Source organism: Oreochromis niloticus, linkage group LG7, assembly GCF_001858045.2.
Source record: "Oreochromis niloticus isolate F11D_XX linkage group LG7, O_niloticus_UMD_NMBU, whole genome shotgun sequence".
Classification (NCBI taxonomy): Eukaryota; Metazoa; Chordata; class Actinopteri; order Cichliformes; family Cichlidae; genus Oreochromis; species Oreochromis niloticus.
Genome location: NC_031972.2, coordinates 35,291,050 through 35,311,867, shown reverse-complemented (window position 1 = coordinate 35,311,867; position 20,818 = coordinate 35,291,050). Strand labels below are relative to the sequence as shown.

At 41.1% G+C, this 20,818-nt stretch overlaps 2 protein-coding genes and 1 long non-coding RNA gene across 6 annotated transcripts; 1 reads left to right on the top strand and 2 right to left on the bottom strand.

Moving 5' to 3' along the window:
- Window positions 1–1,702: 1,702 nt before the first annotated feature.
- On the top strand, window positions 1,703–2,645 carry LOC112847277 (putative nuclease HARBI1). Of its 2 annotated transcripts, XM_025908545.1 has the most exons (3): window positions 1,703–1,999; window positions 2,074–2,185; window positions 2,261–2,645. In XM_025908545.1, the coding sequence occupies exons 1-3, from the start codon at window positions 1,853–1,855 to the stop codon at window positions 2,635–2,637; spliced, it is 636 nt and encodes a 211-aa protein (XP_025764330.1). In that variant the 5' UTR covers window positions 1,703–1,852; the 3' UTR covers window positions 2,638–2,645. The 2 variants fall into 2 exon arrangements, with proteins under 2 accessions (XP_025764330.1, XP_025764329.1); XM_025908544.1 differs by having other exon boundaries at window positions 2,074–2,645.
- Window positions 2,646–7,894: 5,249 nt separating this feature from the next.
- On the bottom strand, window positions 7,895–15,503 carry LOC112847276 (uncharacterized). 2 transcript variants are annotated; one of them, XM_025908539.1, is made up of 3 exons: window positions 15,362–15,503; window positions 11,313–12,054; window positions 7,895–9,467 (listed from the first exon to the last, which is right to left on the bottom strand). In XM_025908539.1, exons 2-3 carry the CDS (start codon window positions 11,505–11,507, stop codon window positions 8,787–8,789), a joined length of 876 nt encoding a protein of 291 aa, XP_025764324.1. In that variant the 5' UTR covers window positions 11,508–12,054; window positions 15,362–15,503; the 3' UTR covers window positions 7,895–8,786. The 2 variants fall into 2 exon arrangements, with proteins under 2 accessions (XP_025764324.1, XP_025764325.1); XM_025908540.1 differs by lacking the exon at window positions 11,313–12,054.
- A 69-nt stretch (window positions 15,504–15,572) lies between these two features.
- LOC109202879 (uncharacterized) lies at window positions 15,573–19,273 on the bottom strand. Of its 2 annotated transcripts, XR_002062857.2 has the most exons (5): window positions 18,941–19,273; window positions 18,650–18,820; window positions 17,533–17,632; window positions 16,831–17,004; window positions 15,573–16,308 (listed from the first exon to the last, which is right to left on the bottom strand). It is a non-coding gene; the product is annotated as an uncharacterized LOC109202879 (long non-coding RNA). The 2 variants fall into 2 exon arrangements; XR_002062856.2 differs by having other exon boundaries at window positions 18,650–19,273.
- Between the last annotated feature and the right edge of the window lie 1,545 nt (window positions 19,274–20,818).

Genomic DNA, 20,818 nt, shown 5'->3' with positions numbered 1-20,818 from the left:
AATAACGAGAGTCTAAAAGATTTAAACCTGACAGCATTAAACTGTTTATCAGGAGGATGAATCCTTTAATCCTCTGTGGGTTCAACTTGAGAACACTCAGTGGGAAAAATGCAGGCACAGTCAGAAGATGTTCTGAAGGCGGAATTTATTACAAAAGAACTATTTACATTAAATAAAAATTAAATAAATAAAAAAATAAGAAGAGAATAAAATAGTTTGTTTAGAGACTGACTGAAGTGAGTTCTTCATAAATCTGTTGTTTTAACAGCCAGACCACACGTTACCCTCACTGTAACCACCAATAAACTGACTGTGTAGGCCTGGGCATCTCCCTTTACACCCTGTTGTATCCCACCAGGCATCATGTCTATCCATCTTTTCCACAAAACAGTATGTCTCCCTGCTCATTACCAACAATAGTTTCCATATTAATCATATATATTTATACAACTACTTGCAGGCGACTTAAACAGGATGGTTAAAAGAGGAAGAACCCAAACAACATAGTACAGGTCACGTGACCCCAAAGCGGGACAGGAGCCCGCTATTTAATACCAGGAACGACATGCCTCACAGTACAGTCATTTCAGTGGCAGGTAAGTGATAATACACGCTGGCTGCACCTGTACTAAAGTCACCTGTCTTCCTTTCCTCCTGTTCGACTGCTGGACCCAGCGACATGCAGCAGTAACAAAGAGGCAAGTGTGTGGAATGCGCGCACAGGCATCCATCCCACGACGGCCCACAGTCAGTGACATCACTGTGTAACATCAGTGCTCTCAGGTTTCCTGCTGCTTCAATGAAGCTCCTGCTCCATCTGGTGGTCTTTACAAAAATCAGCTGGGCTTAGTCACATGATCCAGTCACGTGTTTATAGTGTCCCACCGAAGCACATTAATCGATCTTACGTTCATCGAACAGCTAATGTCTCAAAGGAAGACTTTGGTCGCAGCAAATGAGAGCAGGTAAACGGATTCCACACAAAGACGTAAACACAGAGCGCGGACCCGACGCATCAGAATGAGCTCTTTCTTTTTCGACTCTCTCACCCAGTGGCGGTCCTAGCCTGTTTGGCGCCCTGGGCGAACACTCCCTCTGGCGCCCCCCCCCCACTCACACACACACACACACACACACACACACACACACACACACACGAAACGTATTAAGGATTGTACATTAACATAAAACTGTTGTCGGAACCATACTGAAATTCACCAGAGAAAAATGCGCACACACACACACACACACATATGAAGAGAGAGAAAGTATGGATAGTATGCAAACGGCTACCAAACAGCCATCATAATTCGTCATACAATGAGAACAGAACAAATCAACAATTGACACTGACTAATCAATATTAAAATCTGTAACATAATGTATTGTTTGGAGTTTAGTCTGTTACTGTTGCTATTTTTACCATTTCTTCTTGGAGCAACTGTAACCCACATAATTTCCTTAGGGATTAATAAAGAATTCTGATTATGATTGTTTCAGGATACATGACCTGCCATTATCCCAATGACACATCTGCTTACCTGTATCTTTTGCTCGTTTCTATGTTAAGAGTTCCACTCACCGTAGTCGGGCATTAACAACTGCACAAACTGTGTGCATTGCCTTGCGTTTCTTTGCGAGTGGCACATTTCTGTACGCTGTTGGAGACGCAGAGAACATTGGCAAGAGTGCTGTCTGCCGTGCCATTCGCAAAGTATACCTGGCACTCAAGCATTTCCTAGGTGTGTTTGTGGTTTTCCCAAGCCACGTGAGACCACAGGTTGTCAAACAGGGCTTTTTTGCCATTGCAGGTACATGAAAATCGATAATGAATGTGATGCAATCATGACCTATGTCTGTAACTGTAGCTCGATTGTCCGCAGGCTTCCCTAATGTGATTGGTACCATAGACTGCACACACATTGCGATCAAGGCCCCCCCAGGCCCCAATGAAGAGGATTTTGTCAACCGAAAGGGGGTCCACAGTATAAATGTGCAGGTGAGTAATACTAATATTTCAGATGGTAATATATAATGAAATGGAGTGTGTTCACATATAATGAAATCTCTTAGATGGTGTGTGACTCTATGTGCCATATCACAAATGTGGAAGCTAAATGGCCCGGATCAGTGCATGACTCAAGAATTTTCAGAGAGTCAGGGTTATGCACATTATTTGAGCGTGGTAAGAAAAAGAGACTTATTTTGATATGTCATACTTATTTTGGGCCTAACATAACAGCATTTCTCCATTACACAGGGGCCTACGATGGGATTCTCCTTGGAGACAGGGGTTATGCATGCAGGCAGTACTTCATGACACCGTTCCCTGACCCCAACCCTGGGCCACAGACCCGCTACAACGCAGCTCTAGCCAGGACAAGGGCACGCATTGAAATGACCTTTGGGCAAATAAAGGGAAGATTTCAGTGTCTGAAAGATCTGAGGGTTGCACCTGACAGGGCATGTGACATTATTGTTGCATGTGCCGTACTGCACAACATTGCCACCATCAGAAAGGAGAGGACCCCCGTGGTGGAGGTGCAGCCTGTTGATGACCTCCAGCCAGTGCACTTGGACCAACCTAGTGGCAGAGCTGCACGGGACAGAATTGTGCAACACAATTTCGTATATTAAAAACATGACAAAACATATTTTTCATTGAGATTTATTTGAGCATCTTTTGCCGTCTCATCCAACAGAAGCCAGTCATCATTTGCCTGGAAAAGAAAATCATATATACTGTACCACGTAAGGTCACCAATAGTGCTCTGTATGAAAGTGTATTGTTACTTACTCTGTAGTTCCTTCTGTAGCAACTCGATTTCCAGTTGAACTTTTTGCCTCATTAGAGCTTGAAGTTCGATTTCACCTAGAAGCTTCTGTTTCTTTAGCTCAGTGTACTCTATTTTCTGCTGGAGACTTCTCTTATAGAGCAAACGGATGTCACCCTGTTTCAATTGTAGAGACAACATTTGACGGTCAATACATGTCATATAGGAGGTAGAATTAATTACAAGACTGCCCACCTCTGTATCAGGCCTCTCTGCCGGCCTCTTTGCCTGCAAATCATACTGCAGTCAGAAACACATAGAAGTACACAAGTAGATACACATTCAGGCCAAATTATGCATGCACTTACAGGGACTTCCTCCAAACCACAGTCATCTGACAGGGTTGCTTCACTGTCCTGTGCAATGGGAAGAAAATGGTGTTACAAAGGGATGTGGTACAGCCTATTGGTCTACATAATTACACAACAGATTACAAATATATATATATATATATGTATATGTATATATATGTATCTCCCAACTTACTGTGCATGCTTCAGTCACCCCTTGCATGGGAACAGGTAAAAGTGATGGAGTGTCATGTACAACTACACACACAAAAACCCACAGTGTCAATAAATGTCAGAGTACAACCAGGGGCCCGTTCTTCGTACCTCGCTTACTACATCCAAGATCAAATGACACATCCAAGATCAAATCATCGCGCCAACTTTGAGCTCGCTAATCCGGTTCTCCGAACACACCTGTTGTTGACGATTAGTACAGCTGGATGAAGTAATGTGAGATCACTGGGTGGCTTAAAAGGGGCTACGCATCGATAGTAGAAACATTGATCGGCAACCCTTTGATTGGTCGGCGAAGATGTCGAAGGAGCGCGCTCAGTATTTCACGGCAGCAGAGCAAGAACTCTTGATTGAGGGATTTCAGGAGTTTCAGAGTTTAATTAAAACGCAAGGGAACACTGCAAAGGCTGCAAAAGCAAGGAGAGAGGGCTGGCAGAAAGTTGCTGACAAATTAAACTCGTAAGTAATTTATTATATTATATTACATTATATCCTCTTTCACATTAGAGCCACAACAGGACCCACTAGAACATGGGGACAAGTAAAAGTGAAATATAAGAATATTCTACAGAATGGTAATATTTATCACTTATATTGCTTTTAGTCTCTTGAAAAGAGACCCTGAAATAATCTGTTTGTTTGTTTATAACAGCAACCAAGAAAAGGGCAGAGCAAATAAAGACAGGTGGTGGTCCTGCACCCCCTCGTCACACCCCGGCTTTTTGTACTGTGACATTTATTGACATTGTGGGGTTTTTTGTGTGTAGTTTTACATAACACTCCATCACTTTTACCTTTTCCCATGCAAGGGGTGACTGAAGCATGCACAGTAAGTTGGGAGATATATATATATCTATATAGAGAGAGAGAGAGAAAGAGAGAGAGTGTGTGACAGAGACAGAGTGTGAGAGAGAGAGTGTGTGTTAAGTCAATAATACCCTCACGGGAAAATCGATCTCTCTCTATGAGCACACTGTCGCGCTGAGCTAAAGGATCCTGTCTATCCCGCAATATCCGCTGGATTCTGAAAACTCTCCTTATCAATCTTGCACCTTCCTTGCTCGCGTACAAACAGACATGACATGGCTGCGACAGACTTCCCAAATCCACCTTCGCTTTTATAGCCGTGGTCTCTCATCTTGATTACACGAAGTAATTTACTATTACTACTCTAAAATATGAATTACATCTGACATAATCACATACATGAAATAGCATGATTAATAGTACATTTCCCTTTTTTTAGGAAATGACCTGTATGTATCTGTATGAAATCAATAAAAGAATCAAATACTGCATTATCTTTAGTTACATTGATAATATTTATTTATGGAAAAACAGTGGAGAAATATCGCTGTTGCTTTCGTATAAATGAAGCGGACATACCTGAGTGGCCGCGATCTAATCCTGTTTACATAAAGTAAGCCTGCTCCCAAGCAGGTTTACGCTTACGGATCTGTTGCTGTGACAGCAAGTCCCGGATGAGCTTCGGAGAACCGAACGATCCAAGATCACGCGAAATCGTCAACAATCAAATCCAGCTAACTTACTTAGCGAGGTACGAAGAACGGACCCCAGCATTTTGATTAAGGCAACAACCACATATTTTGCATTGTACAAATAGAATTATGAGCTCATTTACCAGTTATGAAGGTGCTGCTGCTACTGCACCCCGGCTGCTGGTCTAAGGAAGAGCTGATGCCCTCAACACTGGGTTTGGTGGCATTCGACCCTAGGGCCAGCTCCTCTGCTGGGGTGTGACGAGGGGGTGCAGGACCACCACCTGTCTTTATTTGCTCTGCCCTTTTCTTGGTTGCTGTTATGAACAAACAAACAGATTATTTCAGGGTCTCTTTTCAAGAGACTAAAAGCAATATAAGTGATAAATATTACCATTCTGTAGAATATTCTTATATTTCACTTTTACTTGTTCCCATGTTCTAGTGGGTCCTGTTGTGGCTCTAATGTGAAAGAGGATATGATGTAATATAATATAATATGGTATAATATAATATCACATGATATAATGTAATATCATGGATCACTTACGAGTTTAATTTGTCAGCAACTTTCTGCCAGCCCTCTCTCCTTGCTTTTGCAGCCTTTGCAGTGTTCCCTTGCGTTTTAATTAAACTCTGAAACTCCTGAAATCCCTCAATCAAGAGTTCTTGCTCTGCTGCCGTGAAATACTGAGCGCGCTCCTTCGACATCTTCGCCGACCAATCAAAGGGTTGCCGATCAATGTTTCTACTATCGATGCGTAGCCCCTTTTAAGCCACCCAGTGATCTCACATTACTTCATCCAGCTGTACTAATCGTCAACAACAGGTGTGTTCGGAGAACCGGATTAGCGAGCTCAAAGTTGGCGCGATGATTTGATCTTGGATGTGTCATTTGATCTTGGATGTAGTAAGCGAGGTACGAAGAACGGACCCCAGATAGCTTTGAACCTTTACTTGTCCATCTTCCATTGGTTTTAATTTTGCACTCCAGTATGAACACCCATCCCCCAACCCGAGGATCACCACAACATAACCTAATAGACCTACACCTTAGTTCACAGATTCACTTTGTCTAGGGTTTATTTCTGGGATTTAACACAACCCAGGATTCAAATCATGAATACATAATGGGCTTGGATTTACAACATTATGATTGAAATGTGCTCTATTTGGAAGCAGCCGGGGCTCCTCCCCTTTCGACAGGCTGTGTGTGAGACTTTAAATCATCAAACTGTAAATTACAAATTTTAAATTGTTATTGATCCCTTTACCCCTGGTCCTAAAGTGTAGATTTATTTTCTTACTCTTCTTATATTTATTGTTTGTTTTCTTGCACTGCTGTAACTGGAGCCTCGTCGTCTCGTCTCTCTATATACTGGACTGTATGTAGCGGAGATGCCAATAAAGTTTACTTTGACTTCAGCAGAGAGCAGGCGCACCGAGGGCTCTCGTGCTCACTTTTCGCGTATAGAATTTCGAAAAAACATCGGTGCAAATTATAAGTCTGTATCATTATGTCTGGTGTTTTCGTGTTTGTTGGTTTGTTTTTATTTTGTTTTATTTTGCAAGTTGGTTATTAGATGCCGCTCCAGCCAGCCAGAGAATCCCCCGCCGCCCCGCCCTCTCCTCCCTGTGCTGCAAGCAGCAGGCGCGCCTCACAAACGGAGGGCGCCCTTACTCCCAGCAAATGGGCCATAGAAAACAGATCGGTGCCTATGACATTCCCAATATGCGCATGATGTTGGGGCAGCATGAGTACGAGCAATTTTTGTTTGTTTTTTTTGCCTTTGCCCGTGATGCCGCCCCCCACCACGATGCCGCCCCGGGCAACCGCCCGTGTCGCCCGTATCAAAAACCGCTACTGCTCTCACCCGACGGCCGTACACGGACACGTCGTTGGGGCTGAAAGCCGACAGCTCACTGATTCTGATGCGTCGGCGGGTCCGCGCTGTGTTTACGTCTTTTTGCGCTGGATTCTGAGCTGCAGGTTTTGTCTCTCTCCAACCAAAATTCACTGAACCAGCAGCAAAGGAAGATCCAAAATACGATTCACATTTGATAAATGTCACCATTAATTCCCTCTTACTTTTGCCGTTTTGCTTCCACCGCGATAAAATCACACTTCATGCACAGCTCTCTCTCTCTCTCTGTGAACTTCATGAACGGTTTCCCATCTCAAATCTGTTTTCTGCATTATTTATTCTCTTATTACCCATCAGTCTATCGTTGTTTACTGCGCTGTGAGCCGCTGTCCTTTTTTTTCCTACTTAAATGACCTCGGACAGGAGAGCCTAATTTCTGCTGTTCAATACTGAAGAAATTTAAACTTTTTAAAATTATGCAAAATTGCATAATATTTTAAGGTTATCTGCTATAAAAAGCCAGGCCAGGAAAATCTCCTTCATGTTTTTCTGTGTTTTATCCTCAGTTACTTTGACACAAAGGCATCTGCTGTGATGTTCACAATTCTGATGAAGTCTCACATGTATCAGTACTGATAAATGATCAGAATTATAATGTTTCTGACTGTCTGAGGCAAAATTGAATCGAATCGGGACCTTGTGAATCGAAAGCCCGACAGAAGTGGATGTAGCTGTGGGTAATGAAAAAAGATAAAAAGAACGATCGATAACTTTCTTGTTTAGTTAAGGACTGATCCGTCTGAAATTCATAGCCAGTGCTCTGACATGGAGCCATCAATCTTTGAACGCTGAAAAAACAGCAGTGTATCCAGAAAACACATTATATGCTGCAATAAATGCACTGCCCAAGTGTCCCCTCTCCCCACTGCCTTTCAGCGGCAGGCAGCAGCAAACAGGTCATCAGAGGAGGCCAATGTGATGATTAAGTTTAACATTGTCTACGATATTGCCAAAGAGTGCCAAATCACTTTAAGCACAAGCACAAGATTGTTAGTTAATCATTTACAAATCAATATTGTCTGTATGGACAGCAATTCCCCCCCAAAAAAGTGCACATGTAAAACTGCGGTGTTAAGTGATGTGGTTGAAAAATTTGGGTGCGCCTAACTTAGGTGCACCAGTTTAACCATGGCAAAAAGTTAGTCTAGAGCCCTGTACACTAACAGTTTTCAATTCATTTTTTTGTAATAAACCTCTTCTCTGTGAAATTCTGGTATTCGAGCCGGGTCATAACATGCTTCCACACTGAAATTGATATGTAACAGCAGGCAATTAGCAGTAAGAATCGTAACCCTGCAGTATGGCTTCATGCCAAACATATAGCACTGCAGATGCAATGTTTGCTTTAAGAATTTTGATGGAGAAGTATAGAGGAGGTCAGAAGGAGCTTCACTGTGTCTTTGTGGTTCAGAGAAAGCAGAAAAGAGAGGAACAGGGGGAAAGAGAGGGACTGCAGTACTGGATGAGGAAGTCAGGAGTCCCAGAGAAGTATGTGAGGGTGGAGCAGGACATGTATGGTGATCGACAGATTGAGGTCAGGATGATGAGGTCAGGCAGTAGTCTCTGTGAATCAATGAGCCAAAATACTCTCATAGATAAAGCCACCGATACAGTCATTTAACCATCCCAGCACATCCTCCGTTTCCACAAGCACACTGTAGTAAAGCTTGTAATGAACCGCCGGTCTGTTCTATAAATTGCCAATACTGGAGTTGTTTGGAGCTCGGTGGCGTGCTCCATAACCTGTATAGAGTCATCTGTCGTGCGCAGGAATAAGCTGCATAAAGTCTTGATGAACTTGTAATAAAGAGACTTTAACTGAGGTAAAAGTGAACATCTGTCAGGCCTCCTGTCTCAGATTCTCTTTATTTCTAACCAGGACAAACAAAATGAGAGGAAAGCATTAGCACTGACACACACACTGTTTTGTTCTTCACTTCCAGCTGGGATTCAGCTTCATCTGAATAGTTCACATAGAACAGGATAGAAGCTTCTGATTAATGATTATTGGTCTATATATTTTCTTTTATTTGATGTAAACTCTTTCAGTTTTGTTCTCATCTTATCAAACTCCTCAATGATCTTCTGACTCTGATCAACTGCCTTTTTGATGGCGTCTCTTAACTTTTGATCCTCTTCAGGAGTCGCAGTCACTCGGAAGGCTTCCTTGATGAGCATTACCAGCCCACCCATAACATCCAGGGTTTCAGTTACAATCAGAAGTCCTGAACTCATCTCGTTAAGGTGCGACACCTGTCTGAGGGTCCTCTGAAACTCGTCCACATCAATCTGAGAGTTTTTGGCCTGAGCTTCAGCTGATTCCTTTTCCAGCTTTTCACATATCGTCTTTATGTCCTCCAGGTTCTTCATCATTAGTCTGACTTTGGCCATGAATTCTTCTCCCCATTTTTTTACTTCTTTTGCTTTATCTTTCTCTGACAGAATTTTTATTACATTGGTAGTAACAACAGTGGCTGCAGCTGCAGTTGCACCCACAGCTAAACTCAGTCCTGTAGTGAACGGAGCTGCTAAGATCCCGCCAATAACAAATACAACTCCAACAGTTCCCACTGTGTCAGTTTTACTCTGCATTTCTCTGAGTTCCTCTGCAATCTTCAGGAACTCTCTCACAATCTGTCTCATCTGTGACTCACTGCTGTTGAACTGTTGGACGAAAGAAGCAACCTGTGAACACATTGTGGTGGATTTTTGTATGAGATGTATAACTATGTAACTATATACTCTATATATCTATGCGCACTGAACATATATATTTTAACTTTCATGTAGAGTCTTAAGCACAAGACATTTTTGCTTCACCGTGGTTTATTAAGTTGGTACAGTAACAGGGCAGTTAATGTAAGGGGAGAGTTCTCCTGAATAATTTACTCTCCGGTAACTAACCTTCCCTAATACACACTCAATGTCTTTTTAACGCAGCACAACCAAAACAGTAACATTGTAATAGAGATCCTGAACACATCACGATAAAATACCATACAAAATAAACACACACACACACACACACACACACACACACACACACACACACACACTTTGAACCCACACTGAAGTGTTTTTAAGCATGTAACCTGTGTATTATATGTTATAAGATTGTGCCACTTGCTGTATAAGATTTAATAATTAGGATTAATGTGTGACCTTTGACCGTGTCATGACCTATTGTGATAAGCCAGAGCAAGGGGTACTCAGAGTCCTGACTGGCCTTTGGCCAAGACCTTGGCCGCTACCTGACCCCAGCAGCTGTGCTGGGCGTGTGGGAAAGTTACCCAGCAGCAGGGGGCGGCGATACTGGTCCCTATATTAGGGGACCAGAGGACGCCCCCAGTGCTTTTTTCCTCCTGCTGCTGCTACCTGTCCGTCTCTGTGTTGCTCTGCTGTCTGTGCTTAAGGCTGTACACCCCGGGGTTTTGCTTTGCTTGCTTTCTGCTTTGTAATTTTCTTGCTAAATGTCTGTATGTATTTTTCCTGCTGTTCATATGATTCAGTGTATTAAACTCTGTTCCAAGAATTCTACTCTTTTACAGAGGTCAAAGGAGTTTGCAAAGAAAAGCGTCTGGACTTCTTTAAGTTGCTTGAAGACGTTTCACCTCTCTCAGACGCTTTTCTTTGCAAACTCCTTTGACTACGATGACCTGGATGACTGAGAACCTTCACAGACTCTTTTACAGAGCATCTTTTTGAGTGTCTTGGTTTTAATTGGATTTGGATCTCCACATCGTTGGTGGGAGAAGGTTATCAGAATGGCTTCAAAATTTGCGACCACAACATGGACATCATTTTTACAGAATAACCACCAAACTAAATAAGTGCATCTAAAAAAATCTGAGACTAGAGTAGTTCAAATTTCCCCCATTTATCAAAAGAGAAACCTGAAACAAACAGAGTTCAGTAATAAAGACTGATCACAGTTTCAGAACATATGATGTCTGGAAGCTCAACTGTCAGTCATGAGTTAGCATCCTCAGTGTTGTAACTCCACCAAGACACCATCAGAAGGTCAATGAAATGGTGAGAGATAATTTATGTGTGTTGCCTTCTTAAGCAAACTGGACTATTCAGCCAAAGCCCTGGTCAAATATGGTCTCTCACTCCCTATTGGTTTCCACACTTGTAGGTTAGTTTGTTTTAACTCTTGTGTTCCAGTGACAACACACCAGACCATTACACTCCTCCAAACAAAGGCTCAGTATGCATTTTTGATTCCTTCTGATTCCACACATGCTCATCATTTGCTCTTACTGACTTCTTTGGTAATAAATATAATAATTAGCATTGCAACAGTCGTCTCTCCCTTCATCACTGGCTGTGAGCTGGCTTGGGATTTTGTTGTAAACACAAAGTTAAGAGTCAAACTGCTGCTTTGTGTGATGCATTTTTTCATTTATAATTCTAAATTCGGGATATTTTGATCCATCTTTAAATTGTTACATCACTTCAAACTCCAACAGAGGTTATGTAGTATGGTTGTATGAATGATTGTGTGGTGGTAGATATCGTTTTATGTACCTCTAGGAGTTGAATCTTCACCTTATTACACTCGTTGACAATAACCTGACATTGATCAGCTGACAGCAGGACAGACTTTTTTAACTCTTTGACCACTTCATGAGTTGGATGGACTCTGATGGTTCTTCCAGTAAGTGTGACTAGTTTATCCATAACTTGTAGCAGTTTTTCAAATTCAATCAATCTTTCATTCATCTCCTTCAGTTTAAACACGATGTGTGATATCCAAATCTCTTTCAGTTGGAGTAATTTCAACCCGAGCTTCAGCAGATTCTTTCTCCAGCTTTTTAAACGTACTCTTTATTTCTTCTAGGCTCTTTTTCAGTAGTTCAACATTTTCTATGAAATTTCTATCCTCTGAAATTAGTATATTTACATCTAGAGCAGCAGCTCCACCATCAGCAGCAGAAACTAAACTTAGTCCTCGATTTGGTGGAGCTGCAAGGGCGGCTGACATTAAGACTTTAGCTCCTATTTCTCCAGTATTTCTTCTATTTCTCCTGCTGATTTCAAACTTTCTGTATTTCTCTGCATTTCTTTTATGTCTTCAAAAATCCTTTTGGATAAAATCTCTCTGGCCTTTGTGTCTTGGCTGGAAAAATGTTTGATGATTGAATTTCCATGTTGGAGGAAAGAAGCTGCATGTAGAATAAATGATGCTGAATACTGGAAAAATGAAGCTGTGTGCTGGATAAATGAAGCTGCATGTTGGCTGTAAAAAATCTGCATGTTCAGTTAGTATCTGTGGACACACAAAGAGAGAAATCATTTACCACCTGACTAAACATGTCCATCAAACATGTCAGGGAATCCAGACTTTTTCAGTCACACTGAGGTTTAAGCTAAAAGCTCAGTCATACAGACTGATTGCAGCCGGTGGATTTTTGAATGCTATCAAGTCTGGGAGTTTGCAGCTGACCTTCCAGACTGTCGGGGGTTTCACTTTCAGGGGCACTTACTGTTTTACTCTGCTGCGAGATTACTGAGTCAGAAACACATTTACCATAGGACTGAGCATTTTAACAGCATTTTAAGATCTAAACATTTTGTCTGTGTTGTATAAAAACTGAGAAAAGTGCCACAAAATGAACAAGTAAGCTAGCATGGAGCACACTCAGTCTACTGTGTTTACATGAATCTGAAAACCACACCCACTCCATTTGTGGTTCAGCTGTAAATAGAGATGTCAATCATTCAGATGCTGAGTTGAAACATCAACCACAGCACCTCCGTGATCAGTGAGAAGGTCTGATGCAAATATCAGTCTAGCGGTTCTGTTGGTGGATATTAAAGCTAGTGCTGTGATTCTTAAAGTGTGAGCTACCTGACAAAAAAGTCATGTGGGAATTAATGTTTAACATCGACATAGTTTTTACAGCAGAGCAAAGAAATTAATCTCAGGTCTAGTAATCTGCTCATTCACTGTATGGGCATCAAAATCAAGAGATATCTGGCAGTTACGAAAAGAAAAATAGGTGTTGCATCTGAGACAAACAAGTGCCAATAGTAAGCAAAAGAAATAAGCCAAAAAGGAAATATGATGAATATTATCTTTCTCTTGGTTTCATGGTGAAGGTGGTACATGATGAGGAGAGACCCATGTGTATCTTATGATTGAACAGTCTGCCAGCTGACAGTATGAGGCCCAACAAATTAGGAAGACACTTAGGGACATTACACCCCAGTGGCATGAATAATCCACTGTATTTGGAGAATATCTTCAGCAGGAAGATGCTTTCTAAAATCTGCATCAGTAAACAGCAAAGCACTAACGGCATCGTACAAAGTCGCATACGAAATTGCCCAGAGCAAGAAATCTCACAGGATAGCAGAGAAGCTCATACAGCAGCGTTAGATATGGTGTCATCGATGCTCAATGAGACAAGTGCTGCAAAATTAAAGGCTCTCTCTCTATCCAGTGACACAGTTGGAAGATGGATATGTGATGTTTTAAATGAACAACTACTGATGTGCTGAAGGACAAGGCCACAGTGAATTTCAATAAACAAGGCCCCTTAAGGCGTGACTGTTCATTGCACTTGGTGAGGAGATTCAGATGTTTTTGGAGGTGGAGCTTAATGATGAAACCTTTTTGATGAAGCTGGCCCATCTTAGCGATATATTTGGAAAGCTAAATGATTTAAATCTTCAGCTTCAAGGCAGAGACAAAAATCTTCCTCATAGCAGACAAAATCAATGCATGCACTCTAAAACGTGAGATGAACAGCAGGCAACTTGATGAAGGAAATCTTGATTCCTTTGGGTATCTAAATGAATTTGCCAAAGCCAGTGAGTTGGGAGCTTGCACACTGATCTCATTTCTTAAAGAGCACATCTTTTCCCTGAGAGCATTTTTTCAGAAATAGCTTTGCACCTGCTGATTTTACTTCTGCTGAAGAAAACAGTTTATTGAGATCACCTCTGACACACACTCAGGCTGAGCTTTTCAGCTCAGACACTAAGTGAATTCTGCCTCGGTGTGTAGAGAGAGCATCTACTCACAGGACAGAGAGCTGTGGGCATTCTGCTTCCATGTACCACATCCTATCTCTGTGAGATGGGGTTTTCTGCTGTTGCCTCACTGAAAACAAAATATAGACTGAGGCTGAATATTGAACATGACTTGAGAGCATGTTAAGCCTCCAACCACGTTTTGAAAAGCTGTGCAGTGAAAAACAGGCTCACTGCAGCCACTAAGAGTGAACGTATTAAACTCTCACTAAATGTTTCCATCTTTCTTTACAAGTTTCTGGATTTGCTCTTTTTTTATAAGACTGAACTTTATTGTTGCATTTCTGATAAAGTACCCATTCTATTTAATTTATCACTGGTTTTTAAAAAGAAAAGAAAAGGGAAGACTAATGTAGCAGTATAGTGATGTAAACAGTTGTTTGAAATTAAAGTTTTCTTTTATTTTTACAAGACAAACTACTAAAGAATTCAATGTGAATGAATTATTATCTAAATAAAGTTACACCTCTCTTATTGTTTTGTTGAGATGGGTCATGAAAATATTTGTTATTAATATTTTGCACTACTGCAAAAATGATGACAGTTTTCTAGCAGTGATGCACGCACATTACGATTATGACAAATGGACTGAGGTTTCTTAATCATAATCATACTCTCGACTTCAGTTTCACATTGCGCTAGAAATGATGAGAATAAAACTGAATAATAAAAACTAAATAAAACTGAGATATTCCAATTTTCTGTAAGCTTTGTGTTAGTTCTACCTTTTAACCTTTCTGCATTTAACACTGATAAACACATTGGTTACAGAAACATATACACTTATATGTAGCTATAATATAGAAACAACATGATTTTGGTATTTACCGATGATGTTATCTCAGGACAGCTGTGGCATAAACCTTGGATGGTGGTTCAATAAATGTTTTCAGTACTGTACAGTCAGTGCATTATAGTCTCTTTAGGTTAATTTTATTTGGCAAAACTGAATTACTTGGCCTTTAAATGTGTAGATTTAGTAGTTAAAATAAATTTTCTAGCTTATTTAGAAGCAGAAATATTAAGACTTTTATGGTGATCATTTTATAAAACATGTCAGCCTCATAGATGTCTGTGTAAATGTTAATGTTGCTGTTATCATTACTTTGATATAGCACAGAATTTAATTTATGTATCTTCCACACATCTTAGATCTTCCCAATGAGGCTGTAAGGCAGAGAGAGAAGAGATGCAAGGAAGCAGGACAAGCAACGCAGCGCTTCACCTTGTGAATTATCACAGGAAGAAAATTGTTTGCTTAATGAAAAGAGTCTAGAGGGGGTTTGGTCTGTGAGTTTTCCCTCTGTCAGTCATCATGTTGTCTGTGTTCACAGAATCTAGTGTTCAGTTTTACATCTTTGTCATATTTCTCTTGTTGTGTTACTTGTGTCTTTTGTTTTCTTAAGTGTCCAACATTTTGGTCTTCCTCTTGATGGAACTCGTCACTTAAAAAAATGTGAACACAGCTACGTAGTGTTACACTGTGATTAGAGATTACTAGTGATTATTGTGAGATGGGAAACTCTGCTTTTACCTACCTCTCTGAGGTCAGTCTTCATTACAGCACACTTATCAACGAGGCTCTGAGTCTTGTTAGCTGACTGGATGATACAATTTCTTAACTTTTCATCTTCCTCAGGGGTTGTATTGTGTATTAAGACCTTTTGCATGTGCTCCCTTATCCCATCTATTGCCTTGAAACAGGCAATAGATGGGATAAGGGAGCACATGCAAAATTGAAACATTCTCCCAAGTCATCCAAAACTCCTGCACTCATTCTCTTCAGTTTAGACACTTGTCTGAGGAGCCTCTGAAGCTCCTCCATATCAGTCAAAATATTTTTAGCCTGAGCTTCAGCCGATTCCTTTTCCAACTTTTCACATGCCATCTTTATTCCTTCCACATCCTTCGTCATTGGTTCAACAATAGCCATTAATTCTTTTCCTAATTTTTCCACTTCCTCTGCAAATCTTCTCTCTGACTTTATTTTTCCACCAAGGGCACCAGCAGCAGGAGGAGCTCCTCCTCCAGCCACATACTTAGCCATTTTAAACATAGTACCTGCAAGAACAGCAGTACCTGCAACAACAACAGAACCTGCCGCTAAAGGTAAAGAAATTGGTGCTGTAACCAAAGCAGTTGCTCCTACAACAACTCCTGCTCCTATGGCTGCAGCTCCTCTTTCTTCAGCAGTAGGTGCAGTTTTCTGTCTGCATCCTAACTTCTGCATCTTTTGTACTTCTTCAGAAATCCCCTTGAGCTTTTCTACAATCTCTCTCATCTTTGATTGACGACTGTTAAATTGTTGGAAGAATGAATCTGCATCTTTAATAAGTTTTTCCATTACTCTAGATAAGTATTGCAAGTCTGTGCCCTCTGCTGTTTTTGGAGCCAAGGCCATTTTCTGCAGTTTCTTCCAAACTGGATGCACTGACAAGTTTTTCTCTGCCCAGTCTGGTGAACAGCTTCACGTCTGACAGGTTAACTGTGGATAAGGGTTGATGCAGGTGAGTTAAACACATTCAAGACTGGAAGAACCCAGTCAAAGAAAGTCAAGACATTTTGTATTGTAAAGCAAAGACCAGTGTTGGGCTAGTTACTTGAAAAAAAGTAATGTATTATACATTACTTGTTACTTTTCATAAAAGTAATTTAGTACGTTACTTAATCACTTGCCGGCAAAAGTAATTTGTTACCCTACACATGACATTTCTCTCATTGCTCCACAAAATGGCAACAAAAATAAACTACATTGTCACATAATTATCATTTAACAACATTAACCTGAGGCTACAGCCCTACACAAACAACACAGATCCCTATCCTAATGAGGACACACTTATTATCCTCCTCCTAGTACTCATGTATGAACACAAAGCCAACAGCACAAATCAAAGATGAAAACCAGCACAAAGAGAGTTTAAAGCGGTTGTCACAGTGATTCTACTGTAGAAATATGAGCAGGTAAAAACAGAGGCTGCAGCCTGACTGCTCATCAGTTTCTTACCTGTTAAATTTCAGGGCGTGCTGGGGTCTGCATTCACTCAGCTGTATCACCACTCTGGGTTCATAGCTAGTTTGTGCAGGTGCTTGTGAAGAGCCAAAGTTGTGTTAACAGTATAATGCAGATGTTTCTGTCCTGGACGTAGTTTGCACTTTACCCTCACACTCTCATCCTTTTCTGCAATAAAAATAAAAGTAATGTCCATATCCCCACTGCTCAAAAGCTGTATTGTTGTATCATTCCACCATTTTCCTCCTCACATGTGAACTGAAATCAGCTGATTGTAACCCAGGGGACCAGGAACAAGAAAAACTAAACTCTTTCTTCGCCCTTCTATCCACCTGGCATGCAGATAACAGAAGATGCTTTGTAATGTAACTAAAAACATAATTGTAACTGTAATGTAATTACTGAATAATGGGTAATGGGCTAGACTCAACACTGGTAAAGAGTCTACAACATTACTCTGAGAAACCCAACAAGCCAATGGCAATAGTTCAAGATGTATCATCAGTATCAGTTCTCAAACTGATGTTTATGAGTGTTGGCCATATGATTTACTGCCAAAACCCTGCAGAGAAACACAGATTTACCTTTTGGGTAACATTTGGTTTCAGTTCCACAGTTTATGTACTGTCTGCCATCCAGCCCTTTGTCTCCAACCTGCTGTCAGCTGTTAGTTTGATATTGTGTGCTGATTCTTACCTGTTTGGCCTGTAGAAGCTGTGTGCCTGAGGAACACTGAGTCTTCACTCTCCAAACTGCTTCAGAAAGCTGAAGCTTTTGATGGAGTGTTATCACGACCCTGCCAGGTGGGAAACATTGATACCCAAGTGTGTGAATGCGATAACTCAAGAATGAAGCGATGTAGGTTTTTCAAATTGATACCATAGGTGTGACTATTAATAATCTCAAATGAGTTTGAATGTCAGTGACCTTGTCCTCAAGGTTGGAGGTCAGAGGTCAGGTTTTCTGAAACTTGTAAATCCAATAATTTGACAATAAGGCTGTATATGATTTTTAAATTGATACCATAGGTGCATCTCCTAGGAGGCTGAGGGTTACCACTGGCCGCCACCCATATTTTTATTCAGTCACTTAGGCATCACATGGTCTCGTCTCAACACATCAAACACCTCTCATGTGAGTCTCACACTTTCAAAACAAAACCAGCTTGTTAAGGAATATCGACTTCTATAGAGAATTGTTAGAAGTTATTAAACGCAACAGCAAACACCTTTTAAAGGGAGCAAAACTGATGATGACCTCTGACCAAACAATCACAACCAGACTTCATGAGGGCGGCCTGAGGATGAACATCCAATATACTCACACTCCAGCACTGTGGAGCCTGGTTGGCATTTGCCACAGAATTCCAGAATTTTACATATGAGAACAGGTTCACACGTAGCAGACGTGGAAGGGTCTGGAGAAACATTATGCTGCATGTTCAGTGCTATGAATTTAGCACTAACTCACATAAAACACTAGTAAGTAAGTAAGTAAAATTTATTTATATAGCACTTTTTAAAACAGGAAGTTATTTCAAAGTGCTTCACACATGGGAATAAAAGCATATCAAACGAAACAATAAAAACTGTATAAAAAGGGTATAATAGCATATCCAATAAAACACTACACATCAATATTACCTAAATGCCTGTCTAAACAGATGTGTTTTGAGCTGTTTTTTTAAAAGTAGCTACATCAAAAAGAATATCAAAGTGATTACAGATATGTTTATTCCAACTAAGGAAAATGAACCATAACAGCCTTTTAAACAACCATATGTCCTCGGGAGAATGGTTTGCTGAATTTGTACCTAAAGGCACCAGGAACGCTGACATAGCCCACAAGGAACACCAGCGTGTGGCTCGTGAACGTCGCACAGAGAGCAGCTGGAAGTTGCTAAAGCAACGCTATGTGACGTTGACGCTCCAGCTTCTCAGTGGGAAAAGGATCGCTCAGAAAGAAAAGGCGTCTGAATCCCTCTCTGTGTGGATGGCGCAGAGAGAAGTAGCACGTAGGCATGACAACAGCCTCTTCCAAATGAGTAAACACACGTTTAAGGTACGAAGCGGCTACCACCCGGCACACAGCGCATTTAACCTACCTGGGAGCGATGATAACAGAAATAAATCCAAGTTAAAGTTTCACATTGATGAAGCAGCGTCGCTTGGTCGTAGGAAGAAGCAGCCAGTGCCAGACTTCCCCAGCTACAGCCTACAATCAGAACATCTGTTTACACCTGAGGGAAAGAATTCAGCTTTCATCACAAAAGAATAAACGACATACCAACAAACCTCAGAGGGACAGCCTCCAGGAAAGTAAGAATCCAACATAAACACAAATCAGGAACAACCTGATCAGGCCGAGGCGATGGGGCATAAACAAGACTCCTGCGACAGGTATGAGAGTCAGGTGAGCAGAAACCCGGATGCAGAGTCAGCAACAGGAGAGCAAAAGAGAGAGAGAGATGTTCAGATGGCAGCTACTATTTATCAGCCATAAAGCATAGCAAAGTGACACTGATCAAAATATTAATTCTGCTACATTTAAAAGTCTTAACAGTGTGAAGTGTTAAATCTAAATATGACATTTAATGTTAAATCTAAATATTGTATAACAATTGATTAGATTTCATTTATTACATTTAAAGATTTTAATGTGATCCAGTCTGTGTTGTTAAGCAGTGGAGGGAGATGCTTTTATGTGTCTCCACTTGCCATTTGGTAAAAGTCACCATAACTCCCAAAATGATTCCCTGCTCCCATAAACATGAAGCAATATTTTCTGTAAAAACCAACTGAAATATATCAAATCAAAGATTTATTTATTCAAATAATTAATCATTAAGGAGTCTTATGATAGTCAAATCATTAAATCCTAGCTTTGTCCCAATTCATAGGCTGCATCCTTCAGAGGACCTGGCCTTCGCAGTCTACGTGGGCGGGTCCTTTGAAGACCGAGAAGGGCAGAAGTGTGAGGCTGTGAAATGGGAGAGTCTAGCCTTCAGATTTTGGTCATCAGCTGTCTCGGTGCAGTTTAATAAACTCAGCCATCTGCGCCTCTCTCGCTAATATATAACACAACATTGGAGTAAATTCTCGACCATCTCACACTTTTGTTTAATCAGTTTTCTGTTTGACGTTTATTCAGCTGTGTGAAAACTATAACTTTAATCTCAGCCAATTGGATTTACTCAGGAACAGTTAAAACACTGAAAAAAGCCAAACAATATCATTTTAAAGTTATCTAAGTGACTTCCCACATAGCAGACAGTTCTGGCCCCGGATCTGGTGTCAAGCCGGCACTGCTGGCTGACTTCTGGCATGGTAAGTGGTATGTCATCCAGATATGGGCCAGGCCTGGCATAGATGGCACTGTTTATGTGACGGCATGCCATATCTGACCCGATTTTGGTTTGGTTTATGTGGCCCAGGCCCATAGAACACAGGTCTGGCCTCCGGCATCAAGTGCCAGCTTGATGCCAGATCCGGGCCAGACCTGTTGTCTGATACCTATCATGGCAGGGTGTATGTCAACCAGATGTGGCATCAGATGTGCCATCATTGCCAGACACTATGTATGTTCCTATTTTGCTATTTTAGTTAGAAGACCCAAATGCCATATTGCAATACTATACTGCTATGGTAGCCAACGTTTCAAATGCAGGTTTGACAGGTTTGTGAGTGTACACTTTATCCAAAACCTAGTGAGGGTTTACTCCTGTTTATAACTGGGTGGCTGTAGCTCAGGCGGTAGAGCAGGTCACCTACTGATCAGAAGGTTAGTGATTCGATCCCTGGCTCCTCCAGTCTGCATGTCAAAAGTGTGAACGTGTATGAATGTAGTTAGGAAGCACTCAGTTTAGAGACAGTGGGTGAATGTGGCATGTTGCAGAGCACTTTGAGTAATCCGGGAGAGTAGAAAAGTGCTATATAAGAATCAGTCTATTCACTGTCTGAACAGAGTTTCGTCATGTTTTTAT

Bases quoted from the DNA above. Each gene is read 5' to 3' on its own strand.
- LOC112847277 (XM_025908544.1), top strand. From the start codon at position 1,853: ATGTCTGTAACTGTAGCTCGATTGTCCGCAGGCTTCCCTAATGTGATT. The intron at 2,000-2,073 runs GTGAGTAATACT...GAAATCTCTTAG, and splicing joins TCCACAGTATAAATGTGCAG to ATGGTGTGTGACTCTATGTG.
- LOC112847276 (XM_025908539.1), bottom strand. From the start codon at position 11,507: ATGAATGAAAGATTGATTGAATTTGAAAAACTGCTACAAGTTATGGAT. The intron at 9,468-11,312 runs GTACATAAAACG...ATGTGTTCACAG, and splicing joins TGAAGATTCAACTCCTAGAG to GTTGCTTCTTTCGTCCAACA.